Below are 18,459 nucleotides of genomic sequence, written 5' to 3'. Positions count from 1 at the left end.
AGAAATACAGTATCATAAAAAGAAAATAATAACTCTCCAGCAACCAAATGCAAAGTCATGGAATATTGCAATCTAACTGATAAAGAATTCAAAAGAACCGTAGAAGAAATTCAATAAGTACAATAATACAAGAAAACTCAGAAAGGTAATTAAATAAACTTGGGAATAAAATTAATAAAAGGAAGAAGTTCTTCACTATAGATTGAAATTATAGAAATGAACCAACAGAAATTTTGGAGCTGAAGAAGTCAATTAATGAAACAAAGGATGGAATAGAGAGCACTGGTAACAGGGCAGACTAGATGAAAGAAAGAATGAGTGACTTGGAGGATAGGAACAGAGAAATAATTTGGTTAGAAGCAGAGAGAGAACTAAAATCTTAAAAAAGTGAAGAAACCGTATGAGAGCTATCAGATTTCATGAGAAAGGCAAATACAGGCATATCTCATTTTATCGTGCTTTGCTTTATTTTGCTTTGCTTTGCTTTGTTTATTTTGCTTTATTTAGATATTGTGTCTTTTACAAGACCCTCCATCAGCAAAAAGATTATGACTCACTGAAGGCTCAGATGATGGTTAGCATTTTTTAACAATAAAGTACTTTTTTAAAGGTATGTACATTGTTTTTTTAGACATAATGCTATTGCACACTTAATAGACTACACTATAGTGTAAACATAATTTTTATATGCATTGGGAAACAAAAAAATTCATGTGACTTGCGATATTTACTTTACTGCAGTGGCCTGAAACCAAACTTGCAATATCTCAAGGTATGCCTGTATAAGAATAGCATACCAGAAAGAGAAGAGAGGGAGAAGGGAGCAGAGAGTTTATTTAAAGAAATAATAGCTGAGAACTTCCCAAACCTGGGGGAAGGACCTGGGTATACAAGTTTGAGAAGCTAATAAAACACCCTATTATCTAATACAAAAAGACCTTCTCAAAGACACATTATAATGAAACTGTCAAAAATCAACGATAAAGAAAGGATCTTAAAGGCAGCCAGGGAATAAAAGAAAGTAACCTACAAAGGAATCCCCATTAGGCTATCAGCAGATTTCTCAGTAGAAACTCTACAGGCTAGGAGACAGTAAAATGACATTTTAAGTGCTGAAAGATAAAAAATTGCCATCCAAGAATAATATATCCAGCAAAGTTATCCTTCAGATATGAAGGAGAAATAAAGGCTTTCCCAGACAAATAAAAGTTGATGGAGTTCACCACCCCTAGGTCCGCCTCACAAGAAATGTTAAAAGGAGTTTTTCAACCTGAAATGAAAAGATGCTAATCAGTGACATGAAAACATGTGAAAGTATACAACACTTTGGTAAAGGTGAAAAATAGTCAGAATTAGAAAACTGTAACTCTATATTTAAATGGTGTGTTAACCACTTAACTATAGTATAAACGTTAAAGGAAAAGAGTATTAAATTTAACTATAGCAGTCCCCCCTTATCCAAAGTTTCACTTTCTGTGGTTTCAGTTACTAGTGGTCAACTGTGATCTGGAAGCAGATAATCCTCCTTCTGACATATCATCAGAAGGTCAATAGCAGCCAATGCTATGTTACAATGCCCCATCATTCACCTCACTTCATCTCATTATGTAGGCATTTTATTATCTCTCATCATCACAAGAAGAATGGTGAGTACAATACAACGAAATATTTTGAAAGAGAAAGATCACATCACATAACTTTTATTACAGTATATTATTATAATTGTTCTATTTCATTATTAGTTATTGTTGTTAATCTCTTACTGTGCCTAATTTCTAAATTAAACTTTATCATAAGTGTGTATGTATAAGAAGAAACACAGTATATAATAGTATATATAGAGTTTGGTAATATCTGTGGTTTCAGGCATCCACCAGAAGTCTTAGAACAGATCTCACATGTATAAGGGGTGACTACTTATAGCTACTATAATTTGTTAAATAATTCACAGCACAAAAAGAGGTAAATTGTTACATCAAAATATAAGAGAAGAGGAGTAAATGGGTGGAGGCTTTATAGACAAATGAAGATAAGTTTCTCTCAGCATAAAATGGACTGTTTTATCTATGAGATGCTTATGTAAGCCTCATGGTAACCACAAAGCAAAAATTTGGAGTAGATTCATGAAACATAAAAAAATGGCAGGCTGAGAATACCACCATGGAAAACCACCAATTTACAAAGGTAGGCAGAAAATGAGGGAAAAAGAAACAATGGAGATACAAAACAACCAGAAGGCAAACAATAAGATGGCAGTAGTAAGACCTTACATATAAATAATAACTCTAAATGTAAATGGACTTAATTCATCAATCGAAAGTCACAGAGTGACGGAAATGGATAAAAAAACAAAACCCAACTATATGCTGCCCACAGGAGACTCATTTCAGCTCTAAAGACACACATAGGCTCAAAGCGAAGGGATGGAAGAAGATATTCCATGCAAGTGGAAACCAAAAGAAAAGGAGGATAGCCATACTTACATCAGCCAAAATAGACTTCAACAAAAAATGGTGATACGAGATAAAGAAGGTCATTATATAATGATAAAGGGGTCAATACATCAAGAAGACGTAACTATCATAAATATATATGCACTCAACATCAGAGCACCTAAATATATTAAGCAAATACTAGAAGACCTGGAAGGAGAAATAGACAATACAATAATAGTAGGGAATTTTGATCCCCCACTGAGATCAATGGATAGATTATCTAGACAGAAAATTAACAAGGAAGCCTTGGAATTGAAACATACTTTAGACCAAATGGACTTAATAGACATATATGGAACATTCCAACCAACAACAGCAGAATACACATTTTTCTCAAATGCACAATGAACATTCTCCAGGATATATCATATGATAGAATGCAGAACAAATCTTAGCAAAATTAAGACGACTGAAGTGATACTATCTTTTCTGATCACAACGGTATGAAACTACAAATCAATAACAAGAGGAAATCTAGAAAATCTACAAATATATGGAAACTAAAAACACACTTCTGAACAACCAATGGGTCAAAGAAGAAATCAAAAGAGAAATAACAATTAAATTGAAGCAAATGAAACTGGAAATATAACATATCAAATCCTACAGGATGCTACAAAAACAGTTCTAAGAGGAAAGTTCATAGTGATAAATGCATATATTGAGAAATTAGAAAGATCTCAAGTAAACAACCTAACTTTACATCTCAGGGAACTAGAAAAAGAAGAAGAAATTAAATCCAAAGTTAGCAGAAAGAGGGAAATAATAAAGATCAGAGTGGAAATAAAATAGAGACCAGGAAAAAGATAGAAAGGGTAAACAAAGCTAAGAGCTGGTTCTTTGAAAAGATAAACAAAATGACAAACCTTTAGCTAGACTAAGAAAAAAAGAGAGAAGACTCAAATCAAATTAGAAATAAAAGAGGAGACATTACAATTGATACTACAGAAATACAGAGAATCATAAGAGACTATTATGAACAATTATATGCCAACAAATTAGATAATCTAGAAGAAATGGATAAATTTCTAGAAATATACAACCTACAAAGACTGAATCAGGAATAAATAAAAATCTGAACAGACCAATAACAGAGTAGAGATTGAATCATTAATCAAAAGCCTCCCAACACAGAAAACCCCAGGACCAGATGGCTTCACTGGCGAATTCCACCAAACATTTAAAGAAGAATTAAAGCCAATCCTTACCAAATTATTCCAAAAAATTGAAGAGGAGGGAACACTCCCAAGCTCATTCTATGAGACTAGAATTACCCTGATATCAAGGCCAGATAAGGACTCTACAGAAAAGAAAACTATAGACCAATATCCCTGATGAATGTAAATGCAAAAATCCTCAACAAAATATTAGCAAACTGAATTCAAGAATACATTAAAAGGATTATACACCATGGCCAAGTGGGATTTATCTCAGGGATGCAAGGATGGTTCAACATATGCAAATAAATAAAAGAAATACATTATATTAATAGAATGAAAAATAAAAATCACATGATCACTGCAATAGATGCAGAAAAAGCATTTGACAAAACAGAGAATCCTTTCATGTTAAAAACCCTAAGCAGATTGGGTATAGAAGGAACAAACTTCAATATAATAAAGGCCACATACAACAAACCCACAGCTAACATTATACTCCATGGAGAAAAATTGGAAATTTTCCCTCTAATTTCAGGAAGAAGACAAGGTTGCCTACTCCCACCACTCTTATTCAATATTAGTACTTAAGTCTTAGCTAGAGCAATTAGGCAAGACAAAGAAATAAAAGACATCAAAATTGGAAAGGAAGAAGTAAAAATGTTGCTATTTGCAGATGATATAATTTCGTGTATAGAAAATCTCAAAGACTCAACCAAGAAACTGTTGGAACTAATGGACAATCCCAGTAAAGTTGCAGGATATAAAATCAACATACAGAAATCAGCTGCATTTATATACACTAATAGCGAAACATCTGAAAAAGAAATAAAGAAAATTATCCCATTTCCAATAGCATCAAAAACAATAAAATACCTCGGAATAACTTTAACCAAGGAAGTGAAAGATCTGAACAACAAAAACTACAAGACTTTGTTGAAAGAAATCAAAGAAGACACAAACGAATGGAAAGACATCCTGTGGTCATGGATCAGAAGAATTAATGTTCATACTACCCAAAACTATCTATAGATTCAATCTCTATCAAAATTCTGATGGCATTCTTCACAGAAATAGAAAAAAAAAATCCTAAAATTTTTATGGAAACATAAAAGACCTTGAATAACCAAAGCAATCTTGAGAAAGAAGAACAAAACTGGAGGTATCACACTCCTGATTTCAAATTATACTACAAACCCATAGTAATAAAAATAGTATGGTACTGGCATAAAAATGAACATACAGACCAATAGAACAGAATAAAGAGCCCAGAATTAGCCGGCCCCGTGGCTTAGCAGTTAAGTGCGCGCGCTCTGCTACTGGCGGCCCAGGTTCAGATCCCGGGCGCGCACCAACGCACGGCTTGTCTGGCCATGTTGAGGCCGCGTGCCACATACAGCAACTAGAAGGATGTGCAACTATGACATACAACTATCTACTGGGGCTTGGGGGGATAAAAAAAAAAGGAGGAGGATTGGCAATAGATGTTAGCTCAGAGCCGGCCTTCCTCAGCAAAAAAGAGGAGGATTCAGCATGATGTTAGCTCAGGGCTGATCTTCCTCACAAAAAAAAAAAAAAAAAAGAGCCCAGAATTAAACCCCTGCACATACAGTCAACTAATATTGACAAGGGAGCCAAGAACATCCAGTGGAAAAGGACAGTTTCTCTAACAAATGGTGTTGAGAAAACTGGATAAACACACACAGAACAATGAAATTGGACCCCTATCTTACACCACTCACAAAAATTAATGCAAAATGGATTAAATACTTAAAAATAAGACCTGATACCATGAAGCTCCTAGAAGTAAACATAGGGAAGAACCTTCTAAACTTTGGTCTTGCAATGATTTTTCACATATGACACCAAAAGCACAAACAACAAAATAAAAAATCAACAAATGAGACTACATCAAACTTAAAAGCTTCTGCACAGCAAAAGAAACAATCAAAACGAAAAGGCAACCTACAGAATGGGAGAAAATATTTGCAAATCATATATCTGGTAAGGGGTTAATATCCAAAATATACAAAGAACTCATACAACACAATAACAACAACAGCAATAAAACAATATGATTAAAAAATGGGCAGAAGGACTAAATAGACATGTTTCTAAAGAAGACATACAAACGACCAAACAGGTACATCAACATCACTAATCATCAGGGAAATGCAAATCAAAACCACAATGAGATATCACCTCACAACTGTTAGCATGGCTATCATCAAGAAGACAAAAGATAACAAGTGTTGATGAGGATGTAGAGAAAAGGAACCCTTGTACACTGTTGGTGGGAATGATTGGTTCAGCTACTATCGAAAACAATATGGATGATCTTCAAAATATTAAAAATAGATCTACCATATGATCCACAAAAATTATGCTGAACAAAAGAAGCCAGATCAAAGAACCAAAATGTATGATTCATTTTATGAAGTTATAGAAGAGGCAAAGCTACTTTAAGGTGAAAAAAATTTGGCTAGTTGTTTTGAGGGGAAGGAGATTACTTAGATGGAACAAGGAAAACCGTCCGGAAAAATAGAAATGTTCTATATTAAGATAATGCTGTGAGTTACAGAGCTGTATCTTTTTGTTAAAAATTGGACAGCTAAATTTATATGTTTCAATGTACACAAAGTTTACCTCAGAAAGAACTGTAATAATTATCATCGATTGATGGTAGAAAGTGAGGTATAGATGATATAAAATTGTCAGAATGTTGATATTGTTGAAACTGGGAGGAGTACATAAGGATTTTTTATACTCTTCTATTTACATTTCATCATTTGAAATGCTCCATAATAAAAAGTTAAGCAAAATTAACTCAAAATGGACCATCAATCTAAACATTAAGGTAAAAACAATGAAGGTCTAGGAGACATAGAAGAAAAAACCTTTTCCCAACCTTGGGCTAGGCAAAGAATTTTAGAGAGAACAAGAAAGCACTAAACACAATATAAATTGGATTTCATAAAAATTTAAAACTCTGTTCCCTGAAATATACTGCTGAGAAAATGAAAAGCAAGCCCCTAACTAGGAGAAAATATTTTCAGTATACATGACAAAAAACTTATATCCAGAACATATACAGAAATTTTACTACTCAACAACAAGAAAGCACAAAAGCCAAATTAGAAATATATAAATAGCCAAATAAGAAGGTATATAAATATCCAATAATGCAAGAAAAGAGGATCAATATCATTAATAATCAGGGAAATGTAAATAAAATCACGAGATAACATTACATTCCAAATAGAATGACAAAATTAAAAATACTGACAATACCTTGTATTGACATCTGGAACTCTCATTTATTGCTGGTGAGAGTGTAAAATGGTACAACCATTTTGGAAAACTCTTTGGCAGATTTAAAAAAAATTACAAGTACGTGTTCCATATGATGTTCCTAGCCAAGTGAAATGGAAGCATATCTCTGTAAAAAAAACTTGTGCATGAATATTCATAGAAGCTTTATTTATATTAGTCCCAAATTGGAAAAAATATAAATTTCCCTCAATTGGTGAATGAGTAAACCAATTGTGGCATGTTCATACGATTGAATAATCCTCAGCCATAAAAAGGAATGAACTACTAATGCACGCAACAACGTGAATGAATCTCAAAACTATGCTGAGTGAAAGAAACTTAACACAAGAGAGCACATCCTGTATGATTACATTTGTATAAAATTTAAAAACAGGCAAAAATAACATATAGTGACTGAAACCAGGCAGCAGTTTTCCAGGACCCAGCGTAGGGGTCATTCATTATACCAGGGAACTTTTTAGGGTAATGATATTGTCATATGTTGATTGAGTGGTGGTTGCATGGGCATATCCGTTTGTCAAAAATTACTGAACTGTATAAAACCATAAATTGGGTTCATTTTATTGTATGTCAATTATACCTCAGTAAAGTAGATTTAAATATTCAAATACAACATATGAATGGCCAAGGCCAAAAGACATAAAATTAAATTCCTGAAGCCCAACATAACTTGTAATCAAAGAAGTATGAATTAAAATAATGTGATGGCATTTTTAGCATCAAATTGGCTCAATTTGTTAGAAACTTTGGAAAGACATGGGGGGAAAGGCATGCTTATACATTGCTGGTAGGAGTATAATTGAAAAAAGCCTTTCATGAGAACATTTCAGCAATATCCTTAACAGAGAGTATATCTTTAGACTTAGCAATTTCTAGGAATTTCTCCTCAGAAAACAAATGGCTCGGTTTGCAAAAATGCACACTCATCTCAGCGGTGTTTATCATAGTGAAAACTGGACATAAAATGTCAAACAAAAAAGAATTGACATACTAAATACTAGTACTCTCATTGAAGGGATATTATGAAGTCATTAATAATAATGTTGTTGAAATTTATTTATTGACACGAAAAGATGCCAATAATATATAGTTTTAATGAAAATGTTTCAAGGTAGTATGTATAATATGATAACATCAAACATTATGCACCCAAATATTAACACTGATTATTTATGGGTGGATGGCTCTTATTTTCTCTTTTATGTTAATATGTATTCTATAATTTTTCAAAAATATAAATATAGTACTTGTAAAAATTTAAAGGAACAATTAAATTTTGTATATTGGCCATTCACTGAACTGGTTTTGGTAAATTTACCTGTTGGTAAATAAGCTTTCATGAACTGATTTTCAGGGAACTGGTCTGACTCCTTTAAAAGTCAGGATCAGTTTGACTTTATTATTGACGAAGCTAATTGAGCAGCAGGAAAATGGTGTTATTTACTAGGATAGGGAATATAGGAAGAGAAAGTTTTTGAGGAAAGATAGTGATATAATTTTTTAATGTGTTGAATTTTAGGTGTCTGTTGGGTGTTCAGATGTGGATAGAAATACAGATTTGTGAGTTGTCAGCAAAGGGTAATTCAGGGCACGGAATGGACAAGATGTTTCGGAGAGCATTAATAGAATGCCAAGAGAAAGCTGAGGATGGAACCTGTGGAATATCAATATTTAGCTCTTGAAGGAGAGTGAGAAATGGCTAGAAGTTGGAGGAAAATTAGAAAGGTGATGTGTTCTGAAAAGAAAGTGTGAGATAACAGAAAAAATATATATTGGTCTTTGCCCCCAGCTCCTGGCACAAAACTCCTGAAACCCTTGTAATTTCCTAAGTGAGAAGAGTTCTAGCAGCATCTTTTGTTTTAATATTTGATCTTTGATTCCAGTTCCTGACACGGTGCTCTGAAACTCTTGTAATTTCCTGGCTAATAGGAGTGTCTTTTGTTCTAATGAGGTGATTCTGGGTGGCCTCCTGGATGGCTCCTGGATGAGGGCTGTTCATCAGAAAGACCAAGACATGATTAGGAGCTTGGAATTTTCAGCCCCATTCCCCATTCTCTTGAGACGGGAGAAGGGCTGAAAATGGAGTTAATGATCAATCATGCCTATGTGATGAAGCCTCCATAGCAGTCCAAAAGTACAGCGTTCAGAGAGCTTCTGGGATGGTGAACTCAATGGAGGTGCTGGGAGAGTGGTGCGCCTGGATAGGGCATGGAACCTCCATGCAGCTTCCCACATACCGTTCTCTGTGCATCTCTTCCATCTGGATGTGCATCTGTACCCCTTACCGTATCCTTTAATAAACTAGTAAACGTAAATAAGTGTTTCCCCAAGTTATGTGAGCCACTCTAGCAAATTAATCCAACCCAAGGAAGGAATCTTTGGAACCTCTGATCTATAGCCAATTGATCAGAAGCACAGATGATAACCTGGGCTTGCGGCTGGCACCTGAAGTGTGTGTGTGGGGGGGGCAGTCTTGTGGGACTGAGCCCTTAACCTGTGGGATCTGACACTATCTCCAGGTAGACAGTGTTAGAATTGAGTTAAATTGTAGGACACCCAGCTGGTGTCGAAGAGACTTGCTTGTTGTGGGAAAAATCCCATACACATTTGGCGACCAGAAGTGTCAGAAGCGAAGTGTTCTGTGTGAGTAGTAAAGGAGACTCACAGGAGAGAAAAACACACAGTAGCGGCTGCAATTAAGATTACAGAGGATTCTCTATCCAACAAGAGAACTTTGGTATATTACTTTCTTTACATTGCTTGATTTCTTTGCACATGACAGTTAATTAATTTAATTTTATTATTAGTGAATTAAGATGTCTCTATTATGCTTAAAATAATCTCTCTGCTTCTACCCATCAAATTACATTTCTCCCTTCCATTCAATTACACTTGAAGGTTATTTTAGGTTTGTCCTAATTAACTCTGCCTACATTGTACTTTGTAGCACAGTCTTGATTTCGTTTGTATCCTTTACACTCCTTGTAAATGATAGATTTTACAGTATTTGTGCATTAATTAAAACAACTTTATTAATTAGCATAACTTTGCTTAATTAGCTCAACATTTCCTGAATATAAGTCCCTTAAGAAAAAGAATCCAGTTTTGGAGAGTTTTAAGTTGGTTGGCAGCTCTCTAACTAGTCTTCGCAGCAATTTCTGCCACTCAGTAACTTTCCTTTGCCAGCACCTATAAGAAAGGGAGAGGTTTCTTCTACAAACACCTTGACCTTGACACGCAGAAATCTTCTGTCATTGTTGTCCTTTCAACATCAATATTAACAAATTTAAAGGCTTCAAGAATAATTTCAGTAAACCTAATTATGTGTAGTTTATATTACTTCTTTTGATGCAAATAAAATGTCCGCTTATCAGAACGGCTGATAAGCAGATTTCAGATAGTAAAAAACTATCCCTGGAATTACAGGTTTGCAATAAGAATTTTTATTGCACTATGTTAACATGCAAGCCCATTATATTCAGCAAATTCTTGAGGAACAATATATTCATCACTCTGATAGGTACTGAGTGTGTTAGTGTACCCAAAAGCTATAGGATTAAGAATTTTCAGGAAGAAACTTTTAATCTATTTGGGGTTTGTGGAATATAGTCCTGAAATAAGCAGTGAATAGTATAAAGCTCTATTAGACTGAGCACAGTAAGAGTAATATGGAAAAATAAGTGAATGGGTTATTTTTCATTTCTTTTTCCCCATGGATCCTCGGTAACAGTATTTATCCCTCACTTTTGAAATTTTCTCTACCTTTGGCCTCTGTGACATTTTATAAACTCAACTAATATTTACTAAATGAATATTCACTGGAGTATAATTTTAATCCTCACAAATATCTGCAAGTTTGGTATTATTATCCCATTTTTTAGATCTTAATTAGTTAAGAGTCTTAATCAGGTTAAGTTACTTACTCAGGTCCACCCAGGAAATAAGGAATATAGTTGGGGTTTAATTCTAGGTTTGTTTTGTCCAGTTCTCGCTCTTAATTGCTACGTTTGCCTTTTTTGACACTTCCATTGGTTGATTTCCTCCTCTCATTATCTATTAGCATTTTTGAAAGGTTCAAACTTTACTGTTAACTACTCTGTCTTTAAGCACTCCTCCTTGAAGCAATTCTTCCATCTTCCTGTGATCATCTCTATTTGGATGATCCCCCAATTTGTATCTTAATCCCTTTCATTAAATCTCTGACTTCTAATTTTCTACTTCTTTCTGATCTTTGTTGCTTGGAAGTCCTGCCAGCATTTGATGATCTTATCCAAAATCCAGCTCTTTACCCCTCCCCCTCATTTTTCCATTCCTGTCATCCTGCTTCTGTTTCTCTGTGCTTGACAACTTAATCCATTTTGATTTGTGCCTCTCCCTCTCTGTTGTTCTCTCTCAAACCATAGAGATACGAAATCCTATTTGGCATTTCATCATAATATCATAATACACAGCCCTGTTCATCATTTTCTGTTTCTACTGGTTATGTAGTTTTTTAATTGATTTTACTGCTTTCAGTTTTATTCTGTTTCAGTCCATTCTGAAACTACTTTCATCCAAGGATATAGTTATTACTATTACTATAATGAGTAATAAATTTTATGTATTTAATAAAAATTTAGGGGGCCGGCCCAGTGGTGCAGCAGTTAAGTGTGCATGCTCCGCTGCAGCAGCCCAGGGTTCACAGGTTCGGATCCCGGGCGGGCACTGATGCACCGCTTGTTAAGCCATGCTGTGGCGGGGTCCCATATAAAGTAGAGGAAGATGGGCACGGATGTTAGCCCGGGGCCAATCTTCCTCAGGAAAAAAGAGGAGGATTGGCATCAGATGTTAGCTCAGGGCTAGTCCTCCTCACAAAAAAAAAAAAAAAAATTAAAAATAAAATACTCATAAATATATATATATAATTGTTATGCAAATAATCCTAATAAAATAACTGCTCTTTGTATCTTCTTTGTGCCAGAGGTGCATCCTTTACTCATTAAAGCAAACCTTCGAGTTGTGGTTATTTTCCTTATTTTAAAATAAAAAATTGGAAACTCATAGAAAGCTAAACAAACTTCCAAAATATCATGCAGCTACTAAGGAGCAGAACTGAGATTTATGCTGAGGTCCACCAGATTCCAAAGTTTATGCTCTGAACTTCTCATTCAACCAGGATATATTTCAGTGAAAGGGGGAGCTCCTAATATATATATTTTTTGATAATAGGCATAAACCAGGACTGTCCTAGAAAAACCAGGACTTAGAATAGCTTTGTCAATTCTACCCTCTAGTCCCTTACCATTGGTTACACCCAGATAAATAACAGAGAGGTTGAGATGACATCTACTTTCGGGGAAAGGAAAATGTGTTCATCTATATGAACAAGTTCAGGGATGACCACAGGACGGCCTCTTGGAAATATCCAGAAAAAGGCTGGGTGCACAGGAAAAAAGCTTAATAGAAAATTGAGAACTGAAGACACAAATCTGAGAGCCATTTATATGGAGGGATTGTTGAAGCCATGAAAAAAATGAACTCATCAAGAATTTAATGAAGCAGAAAGAGTGTGGAAGGCTAAGGGCTGAACTCTGGGAAACGTGAAATATGAAGGGACAGAAATAGGAAGAAGAGCCAATATGGCAACGCCTCTATTAGACTGTAAGCTCCTTTCTGGCACGAACCATGTTTTTTTGTATCTCTGAACCTCACATATTACATTGCCAAATACATTTATTAAAATCAAGTTAACATTAACTATTATACAGACACATATGACGCCTGAAAGATGAATTTAATTCTATCTACCTTCTCAGGAGCTAATCAAAGCTATTTCACCTAAAGGCCTCTCAGTTCCCATCTCTTCTTTGGCCAGATTTGTGCTTCTTCTTATTAAAACTGGGAATCCTATGATATGTAGGGATTAGTTTGGGACCATACTTGTGCAAATTTGATGACCTACCAGAAGTCTGAGAGCCAGCGGACATGAGTGAGACATATATGCAAAGACATTTTATTGCACATAAATATTCACGTCTCATAATGTTGCATTATCATATACAGATTAAGTTAGAAATAAATCGAAGAAGGGGAAATCCATTTTCCAGAGATTCAAGTTTTGGAAAGGTGACAGTACTGCACAAATGGAAAAAGACAAAATAGCTTTTTTCGTTCTCTGCTCTGTACAGGAGCAAGTCATCAGGTAACATGGCCTTAGAGAAGCCCTGTTTAAGATGTATTTGGAAATGAGGTTGTCATGGCAACTGTCTCTGGAGTAACAAATCCCCCTAGAGCTCTCAGAGAACCTGCCACATGTTCTTTGCACTTGTATATAAGGAGTGCTTACTTTAATAAGTTGCTTTCCTCTATTTGTAACTATTGTGCCACGGGATTGAGAACAAGGATTGGGATTCATTAGAGTTACTCTGGGACATGAAAAATTCTAAATGTAAATCAAAAGATGAGGCACTGTTATTGCTGAGTCTTAGCTGAGGGTGAATAAGTCCTCATGGATGTATGTGCACATACTCATAAACACACACAGGCCTGTGAGAAGTGGTTTTAACTGGACTTGCCTGGAAGAAGATGGACTTCTGCCTTCGTGTTTTGATTTTATAACTTCTGTAAGAGGACTTTTGCCATTAACCCAGGATCAAAAACCTATCTAATCCACTGGCACCAAATTTCCCCAAATCAAGATTTGTTTCTTGGCTAGGAAATCTGTCATCCTTAATATATAAAAGCCCCTAGTAAAGGGTGTAGAATGCAAGTTGCCACACAAAACTTTATTAGTCTCTATATGAATGAAATCCCTTCCCGAGAACTATTTTGAAAATGTGTGCAGTTTATAGTAGCCAGGAATTGTGTCTAGAGATCAAATTGGGTGCTGTCAGTAACCTACATTAAATACTTAGTGTTTCCTTAAGAAGCCCACCAAGGTCCCTGGCCCCTATGAAGACTGGAGTTGGACAGACCAGAGTTTGACTCAAGATACTGGAACCTACAAGCTGTGTGTGCTCCTCACTTTTAAAGTGGAGATTAATAGGTCTAACCTATAAGGTTGTTGTCAGGAATAAACAAGCTAAAATTACCTGTGCATTGCTTTAGATACTTGGTGTCAGCAGGAGGGTGCTGGGTCAGACACAGTGTTTGGTACACAGTAAGTGCTAATACAGGGTAGCACGAATTATTTTTCCCATAGTGTTTTGTTCTTAACTGTGCTTAAAAAGATGTAACCCGAATAAAAGAATAGGTCATTAAAAGCCACATCAAGAATTATCAAGGGCATAAACAAACATTTCCTCTTCCTTAGGGAAGGTGGTCTCTGGAGCAGTGATCCTGAGGGAGCATCTCTAACTAGGTCACTGAGATCTCTAATTCAGAATAAAACTCTTTAGTCTCTGGTTATTTATAAGCATTAGGGAAGGATGCTGTCACACCCCTGGGAGCTGGACAGGAGGCTCAGGAAAAGCCACAATCAGAGATCACGTTCTTCAGCTCTGCAAGAGAATCAAGATAAACTGGAGGTTTGATCCTCAAAGTAGAGAAGCAGAAGCAGAGGGATCTGAGCTCCAAGTTGTCACCTGCTCTTCACCAGGGCCATTTGAGGCTCCATGAAAGAGATGGATGAGAGCCAGTAGAGTTCAGCACTGTGACTCCAAGCAGAAGGAGGGTGAGTGCCTGCCTGACCTGGTCTGTCCAGTAGCAGATGGCTAAAAGCTTAAACCCTGAGAGCCTGACCACCCGAGTTCACCTTCTGCTGCCACTTAGTAGCATTGGGACTTGTGCAAGTCACTTAGGCCCAATGTGCTCATCTGTCAAATGGGGATAATCACAATGCCCCTCAACATTTTGAACAGTGCCTATCCCCTAGTTAGTGCTCAGTAAATGTTCCTTTTCTTTTTTTTTCTTAGATTTAGTCAATAACTTTACATTACTCCATTATTATTATCACATAATAATTTCACAGTCATTTCAGCTAAAGACTTTGGGCAACACGACCTCACCTTCCTGCCCTGTCTAGCACTGACCCCACGGCGGAAAGTATAGACAGAGTCAAATGGCTTCCACTTCTCAAGAATCACTCTAGAGAAGGGCCTCAGGTCTAACAAACTTGATCAAGGGTTATAGAAGGAAGGAAGTACACAGAAGATGGTCACAGTGAAGGCCAAAGGGTCATCCCAGCTGGGCTTTGTGGACTCTCTTCCCAGTTGTACCAGTCCTTACTCTGAAGGCAAATTTCACCCACAGATAATTGCTAGGATGGTTCAAGGCACTCGAGACCATGAAAACAGAGACATATAGGAAGTGCCATCTTCCTGCAGTTCAAAAATCTCTCTGTTCAAACGCCATTCTCAAGAATTTTTTTTTCCTTTTTCTTTCTCTGAGCAAGTCTTTTGTTTTTCTCTCACAGACCCTTCTCGAGTGGAATGGCTGCAGATAACACCTCCTCTGTGACAGAGTTTATCCTTGCAGGCTTAACGAACCACCCAGAACTCCAGATCCCCCTCTTCTTCCTGTTTCTAGGTTTCTACGTGGTCACCGTGTTGGGGAACCTGGGCTTGATAACCCTGATCGGGCTGAATTCTCACCTTCATATTCCCATGTACTTTTTCCTCTTCAACTTGTCCTTCATAGATTTTAGTTTCTCTACTGCCATTATCCCCAAAATGCTAATGAGTTTTATCTCAAAGAACAACATCATTTCCTACATAGGGTGTATGACTCAGCTCTTTTTCTTTTGTTTTTTTGTCTTTTCTGAGTCCTTCATCCTGTCAGCGATGGCATATGACCGCTATGTTGCCATCTGTAAACCACTGTTGTACATGATCACCATGTCTCCTCAAGTGTGTTTACTCCTTTTGTTAGGTGTCTATGGGATGGGGGTTTTGGGGGCTGTGGCCCATACAGGAAATATAGAGTTTCTGACCTTTTGTGCTGGCAATCTTGTCAATCACTATATGTGTGACATCCTTCCCCTCCTTGAGCTCTCCTGCAACAGCTCTTATGTAAATGTACTAATAGTCTTTATCATTGTGACTGTTGGCATTGGGGTGCCCACTGTTGCCATTTTTATCTCTTATGGTTACATTCTTGCCAGCATTTTCCACATCAGCTCCACTGAAGGCAAGTCCAAAGCCTTTAGTACTTGTAGTTCCCACATAATTGCAGTTTCTCTTTTCTTTGGGTCAGGAGCTTTTATGTATCTCAAACCACCTTCTATTTTACCCCTCGACGAGGGGAAAGTGTCTTCCTTGTTCTATACCATTGTTGTGCCCATGTTCAACCCATTAATCTATAGCCTGAGGAATAAAGACGTCAAATTTGCTGTGAAGAAAACCTTGGGCAGAATAACCTTCTCTTGAGAAATTATTAGAAATTGAGAAAAGGGATCCAAGGATTTTTCATTGGAGTGTATTATTATTATTTACTTATTTTTATGAGGAATCCAAGCTCCAGGGCTTTCTTTCTATCCTATATGTAGAGGAAATTTTAACTCTCTTTCCCAAATGAATTTATTCTCCCTCACCCTCATCCCCCAACTCTTCCTTCTTTATTTTATGAAAATAGTTGCTACAATTTTAGAGATTCAATATTGAATAGGGCTTAGGAGTCACTTAATCCAGTGCCTTTATATAATACATCAACTTTGGAGACTCAGAAATATTTGTATGTTGCCCAAGAACATAAAACTACCTGGGGCCAGAGTTGGGACTAAAATCCCAACTTGAATCCCAATCCAGTTTGTTTTCCTTTATGCCATGTTTTCTTGCCTCAGCTCCTTCTTGGAGATTTCATTTCACATGTTGGTTGACCTACCACATTTAAATTATGAATATAGGGCCGGCTCCGTGGCTTAGCGGTTAAGTGCGTGCGCTCTGATGCTGGCGGCCCGGGTTCGGATCCCGGGAGCGCCCCGAGGCACCACTTCTCCGTGCAACGCGAGGCCGAGTCCCACGTACAGCAACTAGAAGGATGTGAACCTATGACATGCAACTATCTACTGGGGCTTTGGGGGGAAAAAACTGAATAAATAAAATCTTTAAAAAAAAAAAAAATAAATAAATAAATAAATAATGAATATATTCACAGTAATTTCATGCTGCTTTTCACAAGATAATTTTAATATATCGCATTTTGCAAGAGAGTAGGAGGTGAAAAATTTTGTTGAGTTGGTCTTGGCAAAATGACAAGATCAGCGTTTGTTGAATTATGTAGTGTGCAAGTGGGAAGTATGTTAGGTTTCAGATAGAGGCAAGTATGGTGATCACTGACTTGGTGGGTGGAGCCCTAGGGACATAGTTTAGTGAATTAGAACTCCCAGGAGAGAGAAATACAATTTTGTGGGGCGTAAAGATGTGGGGTGGAGTTGTCATATATTCTTTCAAGACTAACAGAGATAGAATCTGCAGTCTTTTTCCAAGGGTTACCTTGGTTGTGGTCTGAGATAATTGGGGGCTGCACCATCCAATACGGTAGTCATTAACCATGTACGGCATTGAGCACTTCAAATGGCCATCCTGCAAGTATCCAATGTAAGTGTAAAATACACATGGGATCTCTGAAGAATAAATATGGAAAATTATGTAAAGTATCTCATTGATAACTTTTTTGTATTGATTACATGTTGAAATAACATTTTGGATACATTATATTAAATAAAAAATATATATCATTACAATGAATTTATCTGTTTAGTTTTTTAATCTATCTACTAGAAAGTTTAGAGTTACATGTGTGGCTTGCATTATATTTTTATTTCATGACACTGATCTGGAGGATGCAAAAGAACACTAGATAGTTATGGGTACATATTTATTATCAGGGTAGCGCCAAGCTGTTGCTTATTAGAAGAGGCAACTGCTATTGAATTTTCAGGCATTGCAGATAGCCATCATATTCTAATAATGGGACACAGAGGGGAGGGATGCTGATCTCAGGATAAGTTCATAAATCCACAGTACTATGTAATGGGAAACATAGCTTTATATAAAAAACTCAAGGAACAATTTTTTGGTCTAAACTCACCATTAGTGGTAAAATTTCTTTGAGAACAATGATAAGTAAAGTGCTGCGGAAATATCTTTACTTATGAACTCTTCTTTAAGAAAATTCTCCTCTATTGGGAAATAAGGAAAGTTGGGATAAATATTAAGTTTTGCACTTTGGTTCTGTTCAATGTTGCTTCAATGAAAAGAGTAAGCGTATGAGGGAGGACTGTACTTTAGATGAGACTGAATAGATCTCTGAATTGAGGGGACCTAGAACTTAGGAGTGAGGTTGATGTATGTATTGGGTATGCAGTAAAATGTAGGTAATGAAAGAAAACATAAACCTTCTTTTAAAACTCTGTGGTCTAATTTTCATATAGCAAAGTGCACAAATCATAAGTGTATAGCTCATCGAACTTTTGCATATGTATATGCAATCTAGATCAAGATGTAAAACATTTCCATCCACTTTAGGTTTCCTCTTGCTCCTTTCCAGTAACTACT

General features: G+C 36.3%; 1 protein-coding gene across 1 annotated transcript; it reads left to right on the top strand.

Moving 5' to 3' along the window:
* Positions 1-15,393: 15,393 nt before the first annotated feature.
* Positions 15,394-16,329, top strand: LOC101390435 (olfactory receptor 8B12-like). Its single transcript, XM_004438406.1, has one exon. The coding sequence runs from the start codon at positions 15,394-15,396 to the stop codon at positions 16,327-16,329; it is 936 nt and encodes a 311-aa protein (XP_004438463.1).
* The last annotated feature ends 2,130 nt before the right edge of the window (positions 16,330-18,459 follow it).

The sequence above is a fragment of the Ceratotherium simum genome, chromosome 7, assembly GCF_057802395.1.
Source record: "Ceratotherium simum simum isolate JZ-2026a chromosome 7, ASM5780239v1, whole genome shotgun sequence".
NCBI lineage: Eukaryota > Metazoa > Chordata > Mammalia > Perissodactyla > Rhinocerotidae > Ceratotherium > Ceratotherium simum.
This window is presented reverse-complemented; position numbering and strand designations above follow the sequence as displayed.